The sequence below is a fragment of the Musa acuminata genome, chromosome BXJ2-6 (genome assembly GCF_036884655.1).
Source record: "Musa acuminata AAA Group cultivar baxijiao chromosome BXJ2-6, Cavendish_Baxijiao_AAA, whole genome shotgun sequence".
NCBI classification, from domain to species: Eukaryota; Viridiplantae; Streptophyta; class Magnoliopsida; order Zingiberales; family Musaceae; genus Musa; species Musa acuminata.
In genome coordinates, this window is record NC_088343.1 from 42,861,371 (window position 1) to 42,883,287 (window position 21,917).

General features: G+C 42.3%; 4 protein-coding genes across 5 annotated transcripts; 2 read left to right on the forward strand and 2 right to left on the reverse strand.

Moving 5' to 3' along the window:
* Positions 1-335: 335 nt before the first annotated feature.
* Positions 336-6,813, forward strand: LOC135615764 (LIMR family protein Os06g0128200). The gene is made up of 14 exons (XM_065114703.1): positions 336-961; positions 1,074-1,159; positions 2,914-3,032; positions 3,867-3,977; positions 4,247-4,345; positions 4,469-4,591; positions 4,747-4,809; positions 4,895-4,959; positions 5,254-5,363; positions 5,436-5,550; positions 5,662-5,727; positions 6,169-6,279; positions 6,406-6,472; positions 6,551-6,813. Exons 1-14 carry the CDS (start codon positions 612-614, stop codon positions 6,596-6,598), a joined length of 1,533 nt encoding a protein of 510 aa, XP_064970775.1. The 5' UTR covers positions 336-611; the 3' UTR covers positions 6,599-6,813.
* An 890-nt stretch (positions 6,814-7,703) lies between these two features.
* LOC135613729 (uncharacterized protein At5g39865-like) lies at positions 7,704-8,572 on the forward strand. The gene has a single exon (XM_065110766.1). The coding sequence runs from the start codon at positions 7,745-7,747 to the stop codon at positions 8,444-8,446; it is 702 nt and encodes a 233-aa protein (XP_064966838.1). The 5' UTR covers positions 7,704-7,744; the 3' UTR covers positions 8,447-8,572.
* A 1,418-nt stretch (positions 8,573-9,990) lies between these two features.
* LOC103989702 (ethylene-overproduction protein 1) lies at positions 9,991-16,712 on the reverse strand. 2 transcript variants are annotated; one of them, XM_018828068.2, is made up of 5 exons: positions 16,356-16,712; positions 14,033-16,165; positions 11,971-12,262; positions 11,566-11,875; positions 9,991-10,667 (listed from the first exon to the last, which is right to left on the reverse strand). In XM_018828068.2, exons 2-5 carry the CDS (start codon positions 16,102-16,104, stop codon positions 10,435-10,437), a joined length of 2,907 nt encoding a protein of 968 aa, XP_018683613.2. In that variant the 5' UTR covers positions 16,105-16,165; positions 16,356-16,712; the 3' UTR covers positions 9,991-10,434. The 2 variants fall into 2 exon arrangements, with proteins under 2 accessions (XP_018683613.2, XP_009406921.2); XM_009408646.3 differs by having other exon boundaries at positions 14,033-16,712.
* Positions 16,713-18,832: 2,120 nt separating this feature from the next.
* LOC135615765 (pentatricopeptide repeat-containing protein At2g30100, chloroplastic-like) lies at positions 18,833-21,796 on the reverse strand. The gene is made up of 2 exons (XM_065114705.1): positions 20,939-21,796; positions 18,833-20,089 (listed from the first exon to the last, which is right to left on the reverse strand). The coding sequence occupies exons 1-2, from the start codon at positions 21,686-21,688 to the stop codon at positions 19,316-19,318; spliced, it is 1,524 nt and encodes a 507-aa protein (XP_064970777.1). The 5' UTR covers positions 21,689-21,796; the 3' UTR covers positions 18,833-19,315.
* Positions 21,797-21,917: the final 121 nt, after the last annotated feature.

Sequence of the window (21,917 nt, forward strand, 5' to 3'; positions counted from 1 at the left end):
TCTAATCATGTAATTGGAAAAATGATTCCTTCGAAATGTATGTTTGAATATTAATTGGATTTTGTGATGGCCGATTTGGGCCTCAAAGCTAAGTAAGAACTGTAAGTTCACGATTTGGGCCCAGAAACACATAAGAAAACAGAAACGTTTTTGGAACAAGGCACAAAATTCTTCGATAAATTAGGAAACGATATAAAAATTTCTGCTTCATGTTTCTGGAAACACAAGAAAACAGAAACGTTTTAGAAGGGGGCCCAAAATTCCGTCAACTGGGCCGATGCCCAGCGCAGCTTTCGAGAGAGGCTTTCATATGGCTTCACCCATTCCGTCGAACGATCCCCTCTCCCTCCTCCCTCCCCCGTCTCTCCCCACCTCGTGAAAAGGGACTCGTTCGCCGGAGACGAGGAGAGAAAGCGAGTTCGAGATCGAAGCCCTAGTCGTGATCACTACGAGATCGGATCGCATTTCTGAGCCCCTCTCTTCGTTTCCTCGACAAAGGTGGCGATTCACGTGCGAATTTGGTAGGGCAAGCTCGAGAAAGATCAAAAGTTGGTCGATTGGATCGGCGGAGGACCTCAGATCTGGCGGCAGATTAGATCGGTGGAGGAAGGATGGGCGACTTCAACCTAGCGCTGGTGATCGTGGCGGTGGTCGTGTGCGTGCTGGTTCTCCTCGTCAATGTCTACCTCCTCGTCAATTACCAGCACCCGGACGACGTCAACCAGGCATACTTCCCCAAGCTGGTGGTGGTTCTTGGCCTCTCGGTCGCGGCCATCTCCATTCTGATGCTCCCGGCGGACGTCGCCAATCGCCAGGCCTGTCAGCACGCTATATACAACGGCGCTTGCACTCTCACCCTCCCGATGAAGGCTCTTTGGTTGGTCGTCTACATCGCGGACGCTGTCCTTGTGTTCTTGGTCATACCATTCGCCATGTTCTACTACGAGGGCGATCAGGACAAGTAAATCCATCTTCCTCAATGGAAACCCTAATTTCGTCTCTCTTTTTTAAAAATTCTTTTTGTGTTTAGATCTCCTGGTTTTGGAAGGATAACGGACGACTCGTTGCTGCAGGAGTATTGGGAAGAGATTGAAGAGTGCTCTATTGTGGGTCCTGACGTCGGCCGTTGTCTGCGGCCTTGTGCTTGGAATTCTTTATGGTTAGATCCTTCTTCTAAGTCTCTCTTGTTTCCTATAGTTGCTGGTTTTTGTTATCACGTTTGCTTTCATTTTCTTGAAAGATGATGGTTTTTATAGAAGGCACAAAAAAAGGAAAGAAAACACGCGTTGTTATACCGATTTAAGATTGAAATGAAATTGCCTTGATAAGGTGGAAGGTTAGATTTTGGGTTTTTCCTGACGTGAAAGCCCACAGACAAGGAATCAGACGATAGTATTAATTAGCTTTGTCTTGAATGTTAAGTGTGTGTTATTTGTATGGAAACAAGACAAGATTACATTTAAGCGTTGCAGTTACCCGTCGTGAGACAGATAATGTAGTCTCATTCTGCAGTTGAGATTTGCGGATCTGAGGGCATATGGGTCATTCTATCTGCTTCAGATAAAGACTTCTGCCATTCGATGTGTATAAGTGATACTAACTGGAGATTTATCATTCCTACTATTCTTATGTAAAGGAGTGCTTCTCTCTGGTTATCCTGTGTTGTTTGTAGCAAAGATGATGCATCCTCCTCCTCCTCTTCCTCTTTCTTATCCTCGTCACTTCTCTCCACTGTTTCTGTTTGCATCCAGCATCATAGTTCTCATGGATGATCCATCTTTTCCAATTATTTCTATCTTTCACGTACCTGAGTGTCTGGTTTCCATCAGCCATCACCAACTTCAACTCTATGATTTTCTTCTGGCTTCTTATACATGAATTTGTTTGTGCATATTATGATTCTACTGATGGCCCAGCATACCCATCTATGATGCCTTTAGTCAATGTTTCTTTTCTTTTTTTGGGCAATCCAAGTTTGTGATTTTAATTATAACCTTTATTTTGTTGAATTGATTAGTCATGGATTTTGGCAAATCCCCTCCAGTTAAGAATTGCATAAGTTAGGATATCAAGGTGTCATGTGGGAGATGTGTTTTCTGTTTGGGAACTCATTCTTGATTGTGAAAGTTTCTTTTCTAGGGCTCTATTTCACTCGTGCACTATCTAAGTGCATTAGGAGGTAAGTTTTCTTTTTTGACTCTCCTTGATGAATATTTATCCTTGTGTAGTAGTTATGTTATGATATACTTTATTTGTTAACGTACATACCTCTGTGATTATTGTGCTATCAATGAATCATTAATAATATCTGAATAGAAAAATCTATCACTCCCATTTTTCTAGAACACAGTAATCATACTCAGTGTGATGCAATGAATAGTATTTTATATTCTTTAATATCTTTACCAGATCAAAAAGCATGACCGATACAGATCGGAAAAGCTTCTCGCAACGCAGTTATGATCTTCGAATATGGATTTAGAACCTATGAAATTGGTTACAGGAGTCTGCTTTTCTTTATTCACTTCCTGTTCAAGATTCTTGTATGTATTAGTGCAGAATGGAGTATGCTCTTTGCCTAGATGTATCTTCTCTTTATTCTCGATGGTAGTTGTGAACGCTGATCAAAATTACCTTCAAGGCTTGAACCTTCTTTATGAGGGAAACGTTATGAAACATCGAACTCCAAACTCTGTGGAATTTGATTTTTCATCCATGCTTGATCACAGTTAATTGTATATTGTGGTATATAGAAAGCTAAAGATTTTTTTTTTTCTAATGTCATATTTTTGGTAGCTTTCCAGGCTTTCAGTTTTTAATTCTTAAATACTTTAGGATTTCTTTGCCTCAACTCTGCAGTTCTCTTCTATAACTTTGTAATATTTTCTAATTGTTTCTTTGTCATGGCATCAGGACTCGTTGGTAAAGTGGATTTTACAGTTAGGCACCTTTCTTCATCTGCTTCAAGTTTCCCTAGTTCTTGGTCGACATTCTCAAGTTCTCAACCTTGCATAGGTTCATCGAACCGTCTGGTGACGTTTCTCTTCTTTCTTTAATTTTATTAATACCTATATGGTGCATCAATCTTTGAATTATTTGCTATGAAATATTTATGGCACATATGTATTTAGTTATTCATATTTAATAGTTAAACTAGAGTATGCATTGACAAACAGAAATGAAAACGTTAAAGTTCCTAAGTGCATATTTTGCATGTTTAGTTAATTATATTTTAAAGTCCTGTAGTTGTCTAACGGGTTGCTACTGGTTAAGAAGACTTGACTCAAAATAACCTACCAGAATTATTCTGGACTTCTTGTCTTTTCAGATTCTCAAATAAATTGTGGTTATGCTAATTCAAAGCAATTGAACTGGATCTATACTACATCAAAGTTTTAGGATAATTAAGTCAATTTATGTATCACTTGACTACAACTCATATATAGTCTTGTTAAGTTTGTCAAACTTGATTTCAGTGGAAACAGACTCAAACATTGCGTTGGTGAGGTTTCATCTCGGTATTTAGAAACTACAATGATAAGTAATGAAAAATGCATCTTATCTTGTTTAAACTACCGAATGCATTCATTTCTTCTGAAAGGCCAAGTTATCCCAGCTTTAGCCTATTCCAAACTAATGCTAGAAACATGTTGTAAGGTTATAAGGTTTCATTCATATGTGCATGTGTACAAGGTTGCACGTACATATGGGTTTATACGAGGGATGCATGTTTGTGTATGGAGAGCTTTCACATCCGTGGTCTTTCTCTTGTTGGAATTTGGGATTTTACTCTGTGGCACATCTTTCAATTAGCAGTGAAGGTTTATTTTTTATTTAATGTCATGCTTATGTGTTCTTCTCTCCAGTGTGATGCATATGGAGCACCTGCTTCTTCAGAAACAACCTGGACAATGCGAACCTCCTTTCCAGAATATCTGGTTGCCCTTGCGACAATTGTTGGATCAGTTCTTTTCACTGTATGTTTTATCAACCTAATTCCTTACATCATATTCTTTCCCTCAGATTGAAGTATATTTATTATGAGATTATAAGATTCTGAGAGCATAAACAGTGTTTATATTGTTAAGTATTTGTGGTATGAAATGGTCCTTCAAACTTCTGTTTTCTTCTAGAAAAAACTCCAGTTGTGGTTTGAAGTTTCAGTATCGATGCAATTTTTTTTAATGTTTGTGGTGTAAAAGTTTTCCCTTTTAGCGAGTCTCTTATCTTAGTATTTTTGTGGTAGATATTTGGTGGTGTGGGGATTGCTTGTCTTCCGCTGGGCCTCATCTTTTCATTCATAAGGCGCCCCAAGGCTGTCATAACTCGGTCACAGTATATCAAGGTTTTGTTCACTGACTCATTTTATATTGTGCATTATCAGCTGATGCCTACAGCAGCACCTGAACATTCACTGGCTCCCTTTCTTGGCCTACTTATGATGAGTAATTTGCTTCAAATCTGATAGGAGGCAACTGAACTAGGAAAAAAAGCTAAAGAACTGAAGAAAGCTATTGAAGCTCTTCATCAAGAGGAGAGAAGTGGTTCTAAGGGTAGAAAATGGCGCAAAAATGTGAAATCTGTTGAAAAGGTGCACTTTGTTTCTATTAAAACCCATTTATTTGTTTGGCTAGTTTTTGTTAGCTTTTTCTTCTAGACCCTTGGCCTTTTGATCTGTATTTTCTGTATCAAGCTTATCTTATTAATAGTTTTAAAGTATCTTTATGTTCTTTATTTAATTCTTAGGAGTTGTTTCTTTTGGAAGATGATATGAAAGCTTTGGAAGAAATGTATCCTCAAGGAGAACAGGTGATCATAGTTGAAAATTGTTCTATTTGGTAGGGTTTAGTCTCCTTTTTTTTTAAATAATGTTTTGCACTTCACTCTTATACAGGCAGAGACTCTTTGGGCTCTAACTGTTCTGGGCTACATGGGAAAACTTGTATTAGGTGTCATCGGGTAAGTGCTGTAATTTGATTCTCTTATTAGTTTCTTAAGACACCAGATTATTTCAGGATGCTTCAATTTAGTAATCTAGTTTGACTATTTTAACCGTAAGGAAATTCTTCTCAAACAAGCTAGATTGTATTGAGCACTTGCATCTCTTGGAGCTTTTGTGGTTATTTGATAGATTTTTATATGCCTTAAGCCTGTTCAAACTGTGTGTGTGTGTGTGTGTGAGAGAGAGAGAGAGAGAGAGAGAGATTATGGTTATGCCCTCTCATAATTGGTTGCAGTGTTTTCTGGATTCAGGTTAATTGTTTCAGTGGCCTGGGTTGCACATATTGTTATATATTTGCTGATCACCCCACCTATTTCTCCTTTCTTAAATGAAGTTTTCATCAAGTTGGATAGTGTCTGGGGTATGTTACATCAGCCACCAGTAGTTTCTCCTTTTATTTCTTGGGCACTTGTCTGACACTTTTTTTGACCAGGCCTGCTAGGTACCGCAGCATTTGCATTTTTCTGTTTCTACCTACTCCTTGCTGTGATTGCTGGGGAGATGATGCTTGGATTGAAGTTGGTTTTCATTACTATACATCCAATGAAGTAATTTACAATGTTCCTTCCTCTTTTTTTTTTCCCCCACTTTTCATGTTTAGATTTCTGTGTTCTTTTTCCTTGTTCAGATTCCTAATGTCTTTAACTAACTTGTTTTAGGTGGGGAGGAACTCTGATGAACTCCTTTCTTTTCAATGTGGGACTCATCCTGCTTTGTTCCATTAGGTTCGTATCTTAAGATTATGTCAAGCTATATTTGTAACTCAGGTTCATGTCGATAACCCGTATCTAAGTATTGTTTATGTGTCTCATTCCACCTTAATCAAACAAGAGACCTGCTAATAGAACTGAATTGCAAGAATATATGCAAGTGTTTAACAGCAACATGGTGCGGGGTGAATTTTGAAATGTAGGTAGCTTGAAGAGCTAACTATGCTTTGGCGTCCTATAAAACTTTTGAATAGAGCATAATACATATTCGTGACCATCAAAATCTTCATTTTCATTTTGCTAGAGTCCAATTAAGACCATTTTTTTTGTGCTTTGCATTTCTCAGTTTTTATTGATACAAGTTGTTGGGTGTTTTAGTTCCATGAATTTTCTCGGCAGATTCAACCTCACTGGGCGTTCATTTTTGTCTTTAACAATCAATTATTTTCTTTGCAGCGTGATTCAGTTCTGCACCACAGCTTTTGCTTACTATTCGCAAGCAACTGCTGCACAAGAAATTTTTGGCCACACGCTGCAATCTCTACGTGGAATCAAGTATCTATACAAGTGAGTAGAACGTGTCTTTATCCATCACTAAACATTATGAAGCTGTAAAATTACAAATGTCCAGTGATCTTCATTTGGACATATCAAACGGCGGCTAATGGATGGATTTTGGTCTTCATTATGCAGGTACAATGTGTTTCAATATGGTTTTGTTTTCCTGGCCATTATCACTCTCTTCTGTTACGCCGCATTTGTAAGTTGGACGTCATTTGACATAGCAAGATCTTGAGTTTGCACTTTGTAGTTTTGATCGAAACTCCAATTCTTTCAGGGGTGGAAAAAGAGAAAACCGAGCGGCAGGTTCCAACTGTCAAGTTGATCTCTGGTGCTTGTTGACGTTATGTGAAAAGTTCTTCAACTGCTTTCGGAGTTGTATACGTTGAATGGTTGCATGTATGATCATATACAGGGCACGACCAGTTGACAATGGTCGATGTAAATTATCAACAAATTGGTTTTTTGGATGACTTAAAAGGAGCCCCATAGACTGTTTGGTTCTCGTGGTATCGACATATCTGAAAAAGGTGTTTTATACTTGTATTCTCTGGTAGGTATTGACAGAAAATATTATATATTCGTATACTGGAGGAGTTCGATGCTCGATCATCATTTGTATAGGGACACTGGAGCAGAGTTTCATTTCACCAAATTTTGTTATCTACCATCGACTTGTTCAATCAAATCGATTATGTATCGAACCTGTAAGTGTTTTGCCCTTCACTTCCCTCGTGGAGTTTTGGGATCGTAAATGGAATTCTACCACATTTTATACGTTTTCTTGGATCGTTATCCTTCACTAAATGAACCATTCTTGGGTTCGTTACCTTTCTGGGATTTGTTCTGTCAAAAGACAACTTCTATAATGTGAACTCTCTCTCTCTCTCTCTCTCTCTCTCTCTCTCTCGTGGAAGATGATGTGTTTACTCGCACCAACTGGTAGCGAGCAAGGTCTTTCCATCACATTTGGTCTCACTTCCTCCCCCTACCGCTCATTTCCCTGCGCAGTAAGGAGGAGGGAAGGGAATGGAAGCATCCGACTTGTTTTCCGTGTGATGCTCTCGACCTGTGATCGCGTGAGAGGAGGTACTAAACCCGTCCATTCCCCCGATTCCCGCGGCCCCTTGGAGCGCGGAGGACCGTGAGATGGTGATCGTCCAGGCGGTGATAAGAAACATTTCCGTTCCGACGAACGAGGGGCAAACCACCGTTTTATCGCAACCGTCCATTCCACGCAATCATCGGCCCCCAAATATTTCCGTTCCCCGAGTTGCAGACACCCTCGACAACCTCCGAGCATTCTCAACCGCTCGCCGCAACCAACACTCGTGCTCGTTCCCTCCCTCCCGCTTTCTACTCTCCTTTCCTTCCCCTTTTAGTTTTAGGTTCAAAGGGGAGGTCTCCATTAACACACCCCACCCCTTCCCTCCTCCTCCATTGCCCTTTTCCTCCTTCCTTGGCCGCCTTCATGTGGACGTCATGGGAAAAGATTAAGGTGCCTCGCGGCGCCACCGCCATCGCCTCGCCGCGGCTTCCCAATCCCAAGCCCTCCTCCCTCAAGGACGTCCGCGGCCCCCTTGACGAACCCTCCTCCCCCTCCATCGCCAGGAGGCTGTCGCCCAAGGCCGTCCTCCACAGCGTCCGCTCCGCCTCCTCCGTCCTCCGCTCATGGCGGTCCTCCCCGCCCTCCCCCTGCGCGGAGAAGCGGATCGTCCTCTACTTCACCTCCCTCCGCGTCGTCCGCAAGACCTTCGAGGACTACCGCTTCGTTCGGTCCATCCTCCGCGGCCACCGCGTCGCCGTCGACGAGCGCGACGTCTCCTTGGACGCCGGCTTCCTCGGTGAGCTCGGCCGCATCGTGGGCCGCCGGCGGGGGGTCACCACGCTCCCCCAGGTCTTCATCGGCGGCCGGCACGTCGGCGGCGCCGACGAGATCCGTCAGCTCCACGAGACTGGGGAGCTGAGGCGGTACGTGGAGGGGGTGGCGCCGGTGCCCGCCGGCTCCTGCGACGGCTGCGGCGGAGTGCGCTTCGTCATCTGTGCGACCTGTGGCGGGAGCCATAAGTGCTACTCTCACAAGGGAGGTGGCGGAGTCTTCCGGAGCTGTCCCGCCTGCAACGAGAACGGGCTCGTCCGCTGTCCTCAATGCCGTACCTCCCCCGCCATCTGATCGAGATCGGACGGCGGAGACAGAGCTCCGGGGTTATTAGATGATGCGGGAACAGTCCGAGATGGCGAACGCTTTCGCGTTCGAAACAGTCTCCAAAACCCGCTTCTTTTATTGGGTATATTTAGCTTCTACAAAAAAAATCTCTTATCATACCTTTAATGCACATGAAAAATAAATAAATAAATAATTGTATATATATATATATATATATATATATATATATATATATATATATATATATATATATGTAGTTCCTTTGTATCAGTATCAGTCATGTAAATTAGGACCCTCTTCAGTTACAACAATGATGATGCAGAACACAATGAGATTCGTGCTTACAAGAATGATTGATGATGCAGAACACAATGAGATTCGTGCTTACAAGAATGATTGATATTTAATAGGATCCTCTTCAATTACGACGATGATGATGGAGAACACAATGAGATTCGTGTTTACAAGAGTGATTGATATTTAATAGGATCCTCGTCGATTACGACGATGATGATGGAGAACACAACAACGATGATGATGACATAGAGCACAACCAGATTCGTGCTTACAAGAGTGAATGATATTTAATAGAACCCTCTTTGGTTCGATGATGATGATGATAATGGAGAACATAACGAGATTCTTGCTTATAAGAGTAAGACGATGATAATAACAATGGAGAATATAATGAGATTCGTGCTTAGACTGATATTTAATCTCTCACATTTATGTATGTATGTACAGCCCTGCGAAGATATTACAGCATATATTAAACATCTTTGCAAGATTGCGCACGATTAACGAAGCAGTTAATTGGTTGTCTTGAGAGAAGGATCGTTGTAGCCGTGGCAAATGTTAATTGGATGTGGTAAGATGAGAGGTGGCTACGAGTGAAGCTATAACGTCTGCTACACTCGTGAGAAGATTAAAAGAACAGTTGAGGGGGTTTTGTATTTTTGTTTTTATGGGTCAATTCATATGGTAGGAAGCTCTGTATGTATATTTAGAGATGTTAGTCGTGAATGAACAAACAAAGCAGCTGTATTCAATCAATCACGAGAAAAGTAAGAAACAGATGGTATTCACTCTCCAAGAGCAGATCATGCCTTCTTTACCTTGTAGCAAGCAAGATTGATCAAGGAACTCAGCATTCACTCTGTCAGGCCTTTTTGTGTCTTCCATTTCCCAGGCTCACTCCCTAGCTAATATTCTCTCTCTCTCTCTCCTTCTCTTTATTTATTTTTTTTGAGAACTGGGGGGTCCTTCTCTTTCCTCTTCTGGTGAATTTGCCTTTTTCATCAATGAATAGCCAACTTTTTTTTGCTTAAAGAAAATTTTACAGAACAGTTTGAAACATAAAAATAAGAGTCCTAATTTTCCATTTATGCATTCACAATGCCAACCCTCTCAACATTTAGTAACAGCTTGAAATGTTAGCAACGACATTCTTAATTCTACAGGGAGAAGCATCCCATTTTCTTAAACTGTGTAGGTAACACCAATTAAAGGACGATACAGAATAAATATTAACAACAAATTGAATAATTCCATGAGGAAGCTTGAAAATGCTTGAAGGCTCTGATTGAAAAAGATTGTAATAAATTTTGTTTCAGATGTGATTAAAAACATGCTAGGGGAAAAAAATGTTTTCTTCTTCTCGTATGAAAAACTTGTCGTCAACGGCCATGCTTCAAAAAGTTGTTTATATAAATTACAGAAATGAGCCTAAATGAACGATTCAAAGCTTCTGCTGCTGCCTGTCAACTGGTATTTCATTCACACATCTTTTGCAGCGTCCGTCTGAGGAATGCACCCAATTTTTTTGTTGTTCCACCTGTGTATATAATTTTCACAAACCTTGTATAAATATGTACACAATGCTTCCTGCATGTAAATTTGATCCACTTCGAGTTACATCTTTGCTATGTGGGATCATCATCTTCAGCCACTTCTTGAATCTTGAATGAGAACGTGTCGAGACAATAATGACAAGTTTATGTACTCGGAGGGCCTGCTCTTCCGAGAGCTTTGTTGTGAAGATCCATGGAATCACAGTGGCTTGGATCAAGGCACAGTGCTGCCTCGCAATCTCGCAAGGTGGATGCGGTGTCTCCCATCGAGTCATAGAATGCAGCACGCAAGTGAAGCAGCTGTAGGTCTGGCTTGAAAGCGATTGCCTGCGAGAGCTCAGCTATTGCTTCCTCTTCCTTATTGTCATCCATCAGAACTGGAAAATGGGAAAACTTGAAATGTAAGTCATCATCTTGGCAACACTTGATGCTTGTTGGACTGAATCATATGTAGGGATCATCATAACTTGCATGTGCATGCAAGGTAAGTGATCACTACTGGAGCAAAAGTAGAAGCCGTATGTGCATGCAAAAAAGGCATCATCATCATAACTTGTCAATGCATAAAATAATAATCTAAAACTTGTAAAGACAACCACTCGGACAAGCAACAGCTGAAGAATTGTCACTGAATCTTCTATGAAGTTTTCACTTAAATTGACTGGTATATTGTAAAAAAGTATTAGGACAAATCAATATGAAATCCTTCAACATTCACTATCTAGTCGACATTGCTATTAAGATGCAATGGCAAGAATACTTTGAAATGCAGAATTGCACACATACTATGAGAATCGACCAAAGTCTATTGGGCCTCAGGCTCATATAACAGAGTTGAACATGAACAAGGCTGAATTCCTTGTTCAGCCAGAATGACAGAAAAGACAGATGTGCTTTAACAACTTGTAACTTCACCGTTTAAAGAAGTGGAAAATGGGACATAAATTTCATATATTTATCAAGTTAAAATTACCAAACGTAATGACATAATTGAGTTAGAGTACCAAATGCAAACTAGACTATGCTTAAACAGGATAAAACAAACATATTGAGAGGGCTTCCACGAAGACTACTAAGCTTGACAATTTTGACAACATAGTGACAAGTTTTAAGTTTAATGAACCTATTCCTTAGTTAAGGACGATCCTATTCTAAGCTGAGTGATTCTTGATAAGATGTTATATTCTTTGTAATTCTTTTTCTCTTATTATAACTAAAATTACATTCAGGAATGAAAAAAGATAACCAAGATTCTGCTGTGCTTAATCAACTCACCTGCAGCCCTGTATCTGTAAGGGTACGTCCTCAGGGGATCTAGCTTAGTTGCCATATTAAGATCACTCTTTGCCATGTCACGATCACAGTATTCTGATCGCTTTTCATATGCTGATGCATTGTTCTTTGCTTTTTCTATCAACTTTGTCATCTCATCATAAGCAGCTTTTTTCTGATTCTTAAGGTAGTAAACCCGTGCCAGACCCTGATGTGCCCGAGTATGCTTTATACCAAGTGCCTTTAAGTAGCATTCTGCGGCTTCATCCAGCATATCACAGTCCACATATATGCTTCCCATATTATTGTGTGCCTGAAGGAGTATTTCCACAGATTTTAGTGTTATATCATACTTCAATGCAAATTTATGAAGAAAATTTATAAATAGTACTGTCGGCTTGTTCATACTTGACCCTTCCGAAGGTTATCTGAAGCACAACTATTAGCTTGTTCGAGTAGTTGAATGACATAAGATGAAGATGTGGGATCTAGATTAGAATCTGCTAGAGCATATGCCTTCAGGAAAAATGCTTCAAATGATCTCTGAACAGAGATAGACTCCTCAGCTTTGGCTAATGCTTCATCACGATGTCCAGTGTCATATAAGATCCATCCTTCATAAACAAGCCTTTCATGATCATGGATTGAATGATTCCGAGCCAGACGTAGACTATTCATTGCAGCCTTTTGGCAATTCAACCTAAATAAGAAAGCACTATCAGCATAGTTTGATGCTGTCAAACAACAGGAGCTGCACGTGTCAAAGTTATTAAGTCACTTCTTTTGTTCTGCATAAATTGAAATACTCAATACTCGGGAAAATTGGTTACCTAAAAGTCGGTGGACTATATAGGCAACAACCAAACAGTAAATTAAAACAAAAGAGTTTATGAACCACTACTAATCTCCAACTAAAAAGCTCAACATGAACATGATATGATCACCCTATTGTTAGATCGATTGCCTACTCAAAGTCCGCTCAAGAATCAAGTTTCAATTGATATTTAAAGCTACATAAAAGAAAATAGTCATAGTTGGTACACATTGGTCTAGTGAGCTCAAATTCCTCACAGCTGTAACACACTTCCAAAGCTACAAAATACTATGATTAAGCAATAAATCCTTGGTCTCTTCTATTTGTAGATATCTCACATAATTGAACCCTACCAATTTAATGTTCATTTCAATAAATGTTTTACATCCATCTTATACAAGTGTCAACCTGTCGAAGGATTCAAACCAATGATGGAACAATCATCGCAACAATGAGTTATCACAAATGCTAAATTGTACTAATTCCATCAAGGACTGTTACATTATGTTGGTAAAAAATTAAAATTTTAACTGAAGTGACAATATACCTCAATATTATTCAACATATTGTCAAACCACAGTTGGGACTTACCACTTTGTTGTTATTGTTGTTGTTGTGTATATTATCAAACCAGCAGCACAGATGATACACTTGCTATAGCACGATATTTAAATACATAAATTAGAAAGAGCAGTTAAGCTTTGACCATCAGTCAAATATCTTTCATGTTAGTTAAATAATCGACTCCAGCACTACCAAAGCCAACTCCCAAGACCTTGTTGATACACCCCATAACCAATTGACCTATAAATAAGACAACACAAAAGGCATAAAAAAGGGAAAGAAAGATGCATATCATTTCAATTTACTAATAACAGTATCTGGTCCAGATTTGGTCCTTGTAAACCTACCTTTAAATATTTTACTTTTGCTCAGTGCTCAGCACTATGATTGGTATCATGGAAGAGTACATGTCATCCACTGCTCTTTCAAGTATATAATCCATCTCTAATCATATGGCTAAAAAAAAATCTTTTCATGGAAGTACTATTCCACAACCACTTTACTAACAGAAATATGTTCATTCAATATCTAGTATGCAGAATTCTGTAAATTCTAGCATAATATATTACCCTATCCAAATGGAGAGATGAAAACACTTCATTTATTATCCATCATGACGTATAGGAGGTTACAAAAGGTCCCCCAAAAATGATTTACTAGGCAATAACATGTTAGCAACTGATAAGCAAGGAATGAAACAGAGCCAATAGCTTATTGAGAATTGTCAAATACATCCATCTATTTTATATAGTTATATCCTAATCCAAATGGCTGGAAAAAAACATGTCATTTATTATCCATCAGGACATATAGTAGGATCCAGAAAACTTCCCTAATATAATTTACTAGGCAATAGCAAGTTAGCAAAAGATAAACAATGAGACCGATAGAGCTACAGCTTAGAAAGAATTGTAACAAAATCTTTCATCGGATGTGATATTGATAAGGAATTTCCGTTAAAGAAATAAATGGTTGGGCAGCAACATGAAGTTTCAGCAAACATCATCAATTTTCTCCATAGTGATCATTGAAAATATCAAAGGTACCTTAATCACAATTTTTTGGCAAAGACTTTGTGCATGAACTGCTTACCGTAGCAACAGAAGCGACTGCCTAAACCTTAAGCTGCTATTCGCAGGCTCTTTAGCCAACATCTGGTGCACCACAGCAAGAGAACCAATGTCATCCACTGCAGACCACCGGTCATAGAGCTGCATCCAACAATCAGCCATGTCCCACTGCTTCCCATGCTGCTGGAGGATCTCAATCAACTGGTCCCCGTGCAGTTTGCCATGAAACATCAAGTAACTGGGGTCCAGTGTCATCAGCGCCCTTGTATCCTGCACCGCCCCCTCGTAATCCTCGAGTGCCAGACAGAACCATGCACGAAGCTCAAGGCAATCGGTCGAGACCTTGAACCCGATGATCTTGTTGACCTCTGCAATGGCTGCACCAACCTTGCCATTCTCCATTAAAGCAATTGCCCGGTACTTGTAAGGGTAAGCGAGGGTCGGGTCTAGCTCAGTGGCGACCCTCAGATCCGACATCTTCTCTTTGCCATTGCAATACAATGATCTCTCCTGGTACATCCATCCCACGGGCTCAAAATCATCAATGAGGCTACTGGCCAGCTTATAAGCAGAATATTTGTGCCCCTTCTTAAATTTGGCCCTTGCAACACCGATGCGGGAATACACATGCCCCTCGGAAGCTGCCTCTTCGAACCACCTCTGGGCGTCCTTGTACTCACCCCTCTCGAGCATTACGCATCCCAACTGGTGCAAAGCTAGCTGTTTTTGCCACCCAGGAGTGGCGCACTCCACCAACCTCTCCAATAACATCACCGTGGTATTGGATTTCATGTCCTCCTCCATGGCCACCTGACTCAAGAAATGGTAGAGCAAGAACGAGGCATGGTCGGCTGCCTCTAACCGCTCCCTTCCCTCCTGGGTGCAGAGCAGCCTCGTTATGTCAGGGTCGCTGAGGGATCTGGGGAGCTCACGGAGGAACACCTGAAGACAAGCAGCGACGAGGAGGTACGCGGTCTCCTCTAGCCCGTACTCAACGAGAAGTAGGGCGTCGTCGAGGTTGCGCACCAAAGATGCCATCTTCGCGTCGCAGGCGGACTTGAGGCCTTCACAGCAAAACTTGTTGGCAAATGCAAGGAGCTCGAGAACGGTGTCGGGTGGGAACTCGTCCAGGCGACCGGTGCGGCTGAAGACGTCGACGGCCTTCATCCCGCGGACGGAGATGCCATTGTGGGAGAAGCTGATGCGCTCCCGCTGGGCCTCTGCGAAGCCACCATAGAGCAAGGTGGAGAGGGGCTTGGAGAGGGCGGCAATGCTGGAGCGGACGCAGGGTACTTCATCATCGCCAATACAAAACCAGACATCGGCGTCTTCAATCTCTTCTTGTCCATGGCGGCGGGGGGCGGGGACAGAGGCGGAGGAGGAGGGAGAGGGATCGGGAGGGGGATGGCGGCAGGGGCAGAGGAGGTCAGAGGAGGAGGATGGGGAGAGGAGGGCGGCACGGGGGCATTCTAGTGCGGGGGAGGTGGGGGAGCAGGAGGAGAGGGGGGAGGGGGATGGGAGGAGCTGGTCCTCCCGGCGCTCGAAGCGGAGCCAGGCGGAGAGGACGACGCGATGGTGGGCGTTGGGGGCGTGGAGGCGCGCGGAGCGAAGGCTCCGGCGGAGTAGCTTGGGATCGGCGACGGGGCGGAAGAGGGAGAGCTGCTCAAGGTGGAGGTCGCAGAGGAGGAGGAGGCGCTCGTCGCCGGCGCCAGCGTCGGCAGCTTCGGTGGTGGAGGAGAGGCGCCGGAATGAGTCGGAGAGGGCGGAGACGGGGTCGACGTGGCGGAGGAAGGGGTCGACGGGGGGGTCGATGTGGTCAGCAGAGGGGAGGCCGAAGGGGAGGAGCGAGTCAGGGAGGAGGGAAGGGGTATAGTGGTTGCGGCCGCCGCCATTGTTGCCTCCCTGGATGGATTTGGAGCGGAGGGACGCGACGTGGCGGAGGAGGGGCTTCTCGCACGACGATGACGAGGACGAAGACGACGCCGGAGCGTTGGCGTTCGACGCCGACTGATTCACGGCGTAGACCTGCGTGCCTTTGCATCCATCGATCAGCTTCAGGCTGCGAAGCGTCGTCAACAAATGGTTCTTCTGCATCGTCGTCTTCTCGTCTTCCTTCCCTTCTCTTCTTGGCACCCTCAATCTACCTCTCTCTCCTCTACAGGAAAAAGCAAGAAGAAAAAGAAAGAGTCGGGGTAACGGCCGGCCAAGCGTCCAAACACCACCGCAGGAGGGGAGAGAGAGATAGAGAGAGAGAGAGGTGGAAGAAGGGAAGGATCGAGGGGCTCAAGGAGGGAGAAACATTTCCACTTTACTCTTTTCCTTTTCCTTCTCAAGAAAGATGGTACCTTTATGGTTGGGCCGGAGGCGTGTTGACGGGGGAGAAGAGATGGATGATGGATCTCTTCTTCTTCTTCTTCTTCTTCTTCGTTCTTCCTTCTTCTTCTTTCTCTCTCTCTCTCTCCCTCTCTCTCTCTCCAGTTGCGTGTGTAGAAATGATGGAGGGATATATGAGTCAGAGGGTAAAGAGGATCGGATGGATCAACCGCTGTGGAGGGAAGGGAAGGTTGGTTGCGTCAAAAGAGGAGGAGGAGGAGGGGCGCGGATGTCGGCCTCTCTCTCTCTATCTCTCTCTCCCCCTCTCCCTCCTCTCTGCTTCCCTTCTCCCCGCATCGGTCGTTCGTCGCCCCCATGAATGGTAACTCCAACAGCCTCCCTATTAAAGTCTGTACCATAGTGCACATTTCACTACAATTTTCCCCCACAGCATATCCATCGTTACAATATTACCACCGTTACTATCCATCTAAAAAACCTAAAATAAATCAATTTTAATGATATTTAATTATTTTATTTCTAATTTAAAACATATAACGATATATAATTTTAATATTTTGAATTATATCTGGCGACGAGGGCAAGAAGAAGTCCCCCACAGGGAGGGAAACAAAAAGCTGTTACGTGTGGCGCATTCCGTTGCCAACCGAGCGGGGGTAAACTCGGCCGGATGCCAGAATGGAGAGCCAGCTTCCATGGATGTGGCACAGCTATCGGTCCCACGACGCCGGACCCACGCTATAAACTATCAGGTCCCATTTGTCGTCATTACTCGCGCCAAGCTTGCAGATCAAACCACCGTGGATGCAGGACGGATCTCTCGAACTCGCTTTCCTGTGATCTCGCGGATTTATATATATATATATATATATATATATATATATATATATATATATATATATATATATATATATATATATATATATATATATATAGTTAGAAGAGATAATGGGGATTGAATCAAATTTGAAAGGGATTTTATAGGAAGGAATTCTCACATCGAGGTCTTCATTGGTAGATTCTTCTGGAAACGGTCGGTGACGACGAAAAGGGAGCGCGAAGGCACGCACTTCAAGCTCAGCCAAAAACGGATGGAAAAGGACACCGAGGAAAGGAGACGACGAGAAGGAGCATTCTTGCCAGCAGCATCACACCTTGGGAAAGCAAAAGGTTGATCTTTTAGAGAGGTCTACACTGTGTTCTCTCTCATGCTGCTCCTGTTCTGCACATTATGCCATATAAATCCAACACCAACCTTAACTGATTGAACTGCAGGAGGACAACCCAAGAAAATGATTTGCTACCAAGAAGCATAGTAACTTCATATACCACATGCAAGAGAGAGAGAGAGAGAGAGAGAGAGAGAGAGAGCAGGCTGTCATTAATACAGCTAATCATGTACTGATAAAAACCAGCAAATACTCATTGTGAACCAAGTAGCAAAAACAAAGACATCAACAAATCATCTAAAGCCAGCAGACTTCACATGACTTGTGTATGCCAAGAAAAGATCCCTCTCTTATTTACTGAAATGTGGTCCTTGAAAATGTTCACCAGTCTGCCATCATGCCATTCATTAGCCGCCAATAGGAACCACTTTCCCATCTCTGTCAACCAATGCTTGATGTTCTGGTGATCAATTGCACAGCCACATATATATATATATATTTATAGGATAGAAGTGAAGACTTGAAACAGAATAATTTGATGGGTTATCAGTACAGTACAGTAAAATAGATGAAAGAGAACTTTCAATTGTTATCAGATCTTCAGATGTCATAATCAGGCTAGCAAAAGATTTGGCACTAAGCATGCCAAATGAAAAAGGATTGGTGCTGCAGCCTGATAAATTTAACACCACCAAAAAACACTAAGACACCCAACTGAAAGGGAATCAAATACCAGGTTTGTACCTGAGAAAAATTATCTTGCATCAAATTAATGCTCCACAACCTAGCACAAGCAGTGAGCACCTAACACTTATTTTGGAAGTTTAGAGATAGCAGTGAGACACTATTGATGGAAAGTCAACCCACTTGGAAACAAGATAATTAATTTAACACAGAAAAACACCCAAGACCGTCCAAGAACAATAAACCTATTTTACAAAGGCATTCTTGTGTACTTTGTCATCCATGATGTAATCAGGATAATATTCATAAGCAACAATAGTATTTCAAGTGATCAAATGCTTCTTCTGTCAGGGTGGAGTACCTGCTCACTAAAAGCATCGCTTCAGGCCTTCAAGGTTTCTGAATATAACTCCAAAAGAAAAAGAAAAACCTACAGGAAAGTTTAGTAGATATCTTCAGAGCCTATTCCTCTGCAATTCAGCCCATAATGAACAAACTGTGAAATATAAAAGTGCAAAGAATCACAGCCATCTCAAATTGTTGGTTAGGCAACAAAATAGCGAAGTAGATGACCGGAAAATCATAGCTACAGATGTAATGACTACAATATTAGAGAACAAAGAAATTCTTAAATATGAAAATAACAAATAGATTTATTGCCAAGAAATCTTAATTACACTAGGATGGAGCTAGAATTTCAGGTACACCAAATGAAGAAAGGAGGAGGCACCTGCATCGGTGTCCATCAATATTCCATAAAATGGAGAGCACAAGGCATCTGATTTGACGAACTACTTTGATAGCTTTGATTACAAGCCCCATTATCTTGGAACAACCAAAAGCCAACCACTGTACAATTTCCACAAGATGTGAAATTATAACTATACAAAATATAACAACAGTCGTAATAATATGGTAATTCCTGGATGATACAAGTATACACATTCTACTCTTTTTACAACTCGTAACACTTCATATTGATACCTGTATGTGTGCCCACTACACTCACTCTTCTGCCCGGCATCCTTTGCAAGTTCACATGAGATCTCAAATATAAACATTTTGCAAGAGTAATTCATTCACTTATCTGACTAGCAGAGGGTAAATGAACAAATCTTTCAAAGCATTTTCAGAATCCACAGTTTATACTTGTGTATGTACATATATAAAAGACAGGGTCCAACGAGATCCTTATCAGAGAGGTGCTTGCAAAGTTTGATGTAAGGTTCAATGTTTCCAGATTCTTGTATGTTTTTTCTTAGTCCTTGCAAAACGGCAGCCCTATCCAAGTACTCTGGGCTTATGCCCAAGTTGAGCATTTTTATGAGGGTTTCTGAAGCATCTACATAAAACCCTCCTTTCACATAGCCTCGTAGCAGCCATGATAATGTCTTTTTCCTAAGCCCAACACTCATAATCTCCACTCCAGCAAGCAACCGACCGACAGCACCAGCTTCCTTTTGGGAAGCACAAATTGCTAGCACAGCATCATAAAGTTCCCTGTCAGGCTCCTTACCTGAAAGTTTCATTAGCCACAACTGCTGCTCCGCCTCACGTCCAAAACCAGCACAAGTATACAGTGCAAGGAGCCTCTCATGAACAACTCCGGAAATTGCTGAACTACCCTCTTGCAGTGCCCAGTCTGACAAAAGGATTCCATTCCTTATAAGGGCTGACTGATACTTTTCAATATTGCCCAAATTCTCAGCATCCAGTGCGTTAATCAAGCCTGCCTTAATTGAAACCTTCAACTTACGCAAAGCTTTTGAGAACTCCTTTTGCTCTTTAACCAATGCCGTCAAAGCAATTAGGTAACTATAAACTTCAGGCTTCAACCCATTCTCTTTAAATTCGATAACTAATTTAACTGCACCCAGATAATCTCCATCTACCTGAAAGAAATCAGAAAAGAAAATAAGAACCTATGATTGCCTTTCTGGTCCAATGATATAGTGATTCTAGACAACAGGGAGTCAAGGAAAGGCCAGGAATGGTAGAAAAGATGCAAGATTCTAAATCTTATGCAGTGCACTAGATGAAAATATTTTTAGGTAGTAATGACACTAGAAAGATAAATAACAAATTTCAATTGTTCTCATGTCATAATTGGCATTCGTAAATTTGCCGCTAGCTTTAATAACAGAGTTTGTCTGCAAAACACCAAATAAAGTATCAAGAGCTGTTCCCACTTCCAAACATGTGGTACCTACTTAAGGATTTTTTAAGAATAATAGGGAACGAAATTTGCTACACTTCTGCAGGAAGCAGAGAGATTTTTTGTTTTTGGCGGGGGTGTGGTTCTAAGCCCATCCAGCTGATTTTGAAAATCATAACCTCTTTCTATACCACAAAAGAGATAGTTGGATTTCAAGAATCATAACTTTTTTCTACGACACTTAAAATCTGATAGAACTACATAAGTTTACAGCTTTAGAATGATACTGCCCCAAAATTCTTTACAGATAATATCAGTTTGTAAAGTGTAAGTGGCCCCTTAGATTGAGGAAAATATAAGTTGGCCTTAAACATTAGAATCAGCAAATACTTCAGTTCATCAGATATACAGTAGAAATTAACCAGAACAAATCTATACAGTTCAATAAACCAGGAATGATGATTTAAGTAGCGTAGCAACTCAAAGATCAATAAAAAATGACGCTTACGACTGCCAGTACTGAAGAAATAAATCAATTTTCTACACTAACAATCATACAAAAGGTTGAATGCAGTGCAGTCTTTACCATCATCTTCCAGACGAGATACCCTACTGGTCCTCCTCTTTCGCCCTCATGCCCTTCTTCGATCTTATAGCCTCCGATTCCCCCTCGTTTCAGAACATCCTTAACAAAGGCTATAGCCTCGTCCTCCTTCCCCCTGTCCCAGTACAAAGACACCACCTTTTCCACCATGCTGAACCCCGGATCGAGACCTACGCACTCCATCTCATTCAGCAGCGTCATCACGTCCTCCGGCGCATGCTCTCCACCGATCAACCTCTCGATCCACCCACATGCGATGGACACCATGAGCTCCATCGTCTCCGCATCGACCCGGTTCTCCTTCCGGAGCCAATCGAAGACCTCGAGCGCGCAGTAGGAGTCCCTCCCCTCCTGCGCGAAGTAGACTAACACGAGCTGCAGCTCCCGCGCCGACAGCCGCTCGACCAACTCCCCAAGGACATCGGATGGGTCCCGCACCATCCGCTCCAGCTCCTCGATCGCTTCGAAGAACCCCTCGCCCATCTCCTCCTCGGTGCTGCTCGTCAGCAGCCGATCGAATCGCACCGATTCCAGAGGCTTGACGTGTAAAGACTTGGAGACAGCATTCGGATTAGTGTTCTGCGAATCAGAGATTGATGAGGAGACCCTGAGGGAAAGTGGGCGATTGCAATAGGGTTGGCGGAGGAGGTGGAGTATGGGACGACGGCGGGGACAAAGAGCCGACGACGAGGAGAAGGGAAGTGAGGAGCCGATCGGAGCAGAGAGGGCCATCCGTTGAGAGCAACCGATCAGAGAGGCTAGGGTTTAGAGGAGGAGGAGAGGAGGTCGTGCCTCGTCTCTCGTCTCCCTCTCCTCGTGGCTCGATCTCTTTGTGGGTCTTCCAATTTCTTTTCTATTTCATTTATTTTATTTTAATCGTGGCTGTTGCTGGAGCAGAACCAGCGGTGACGTGTCCACCGACCGCAACAGAGGCCTTTGTTCTTGAGTGACGAAAATACCC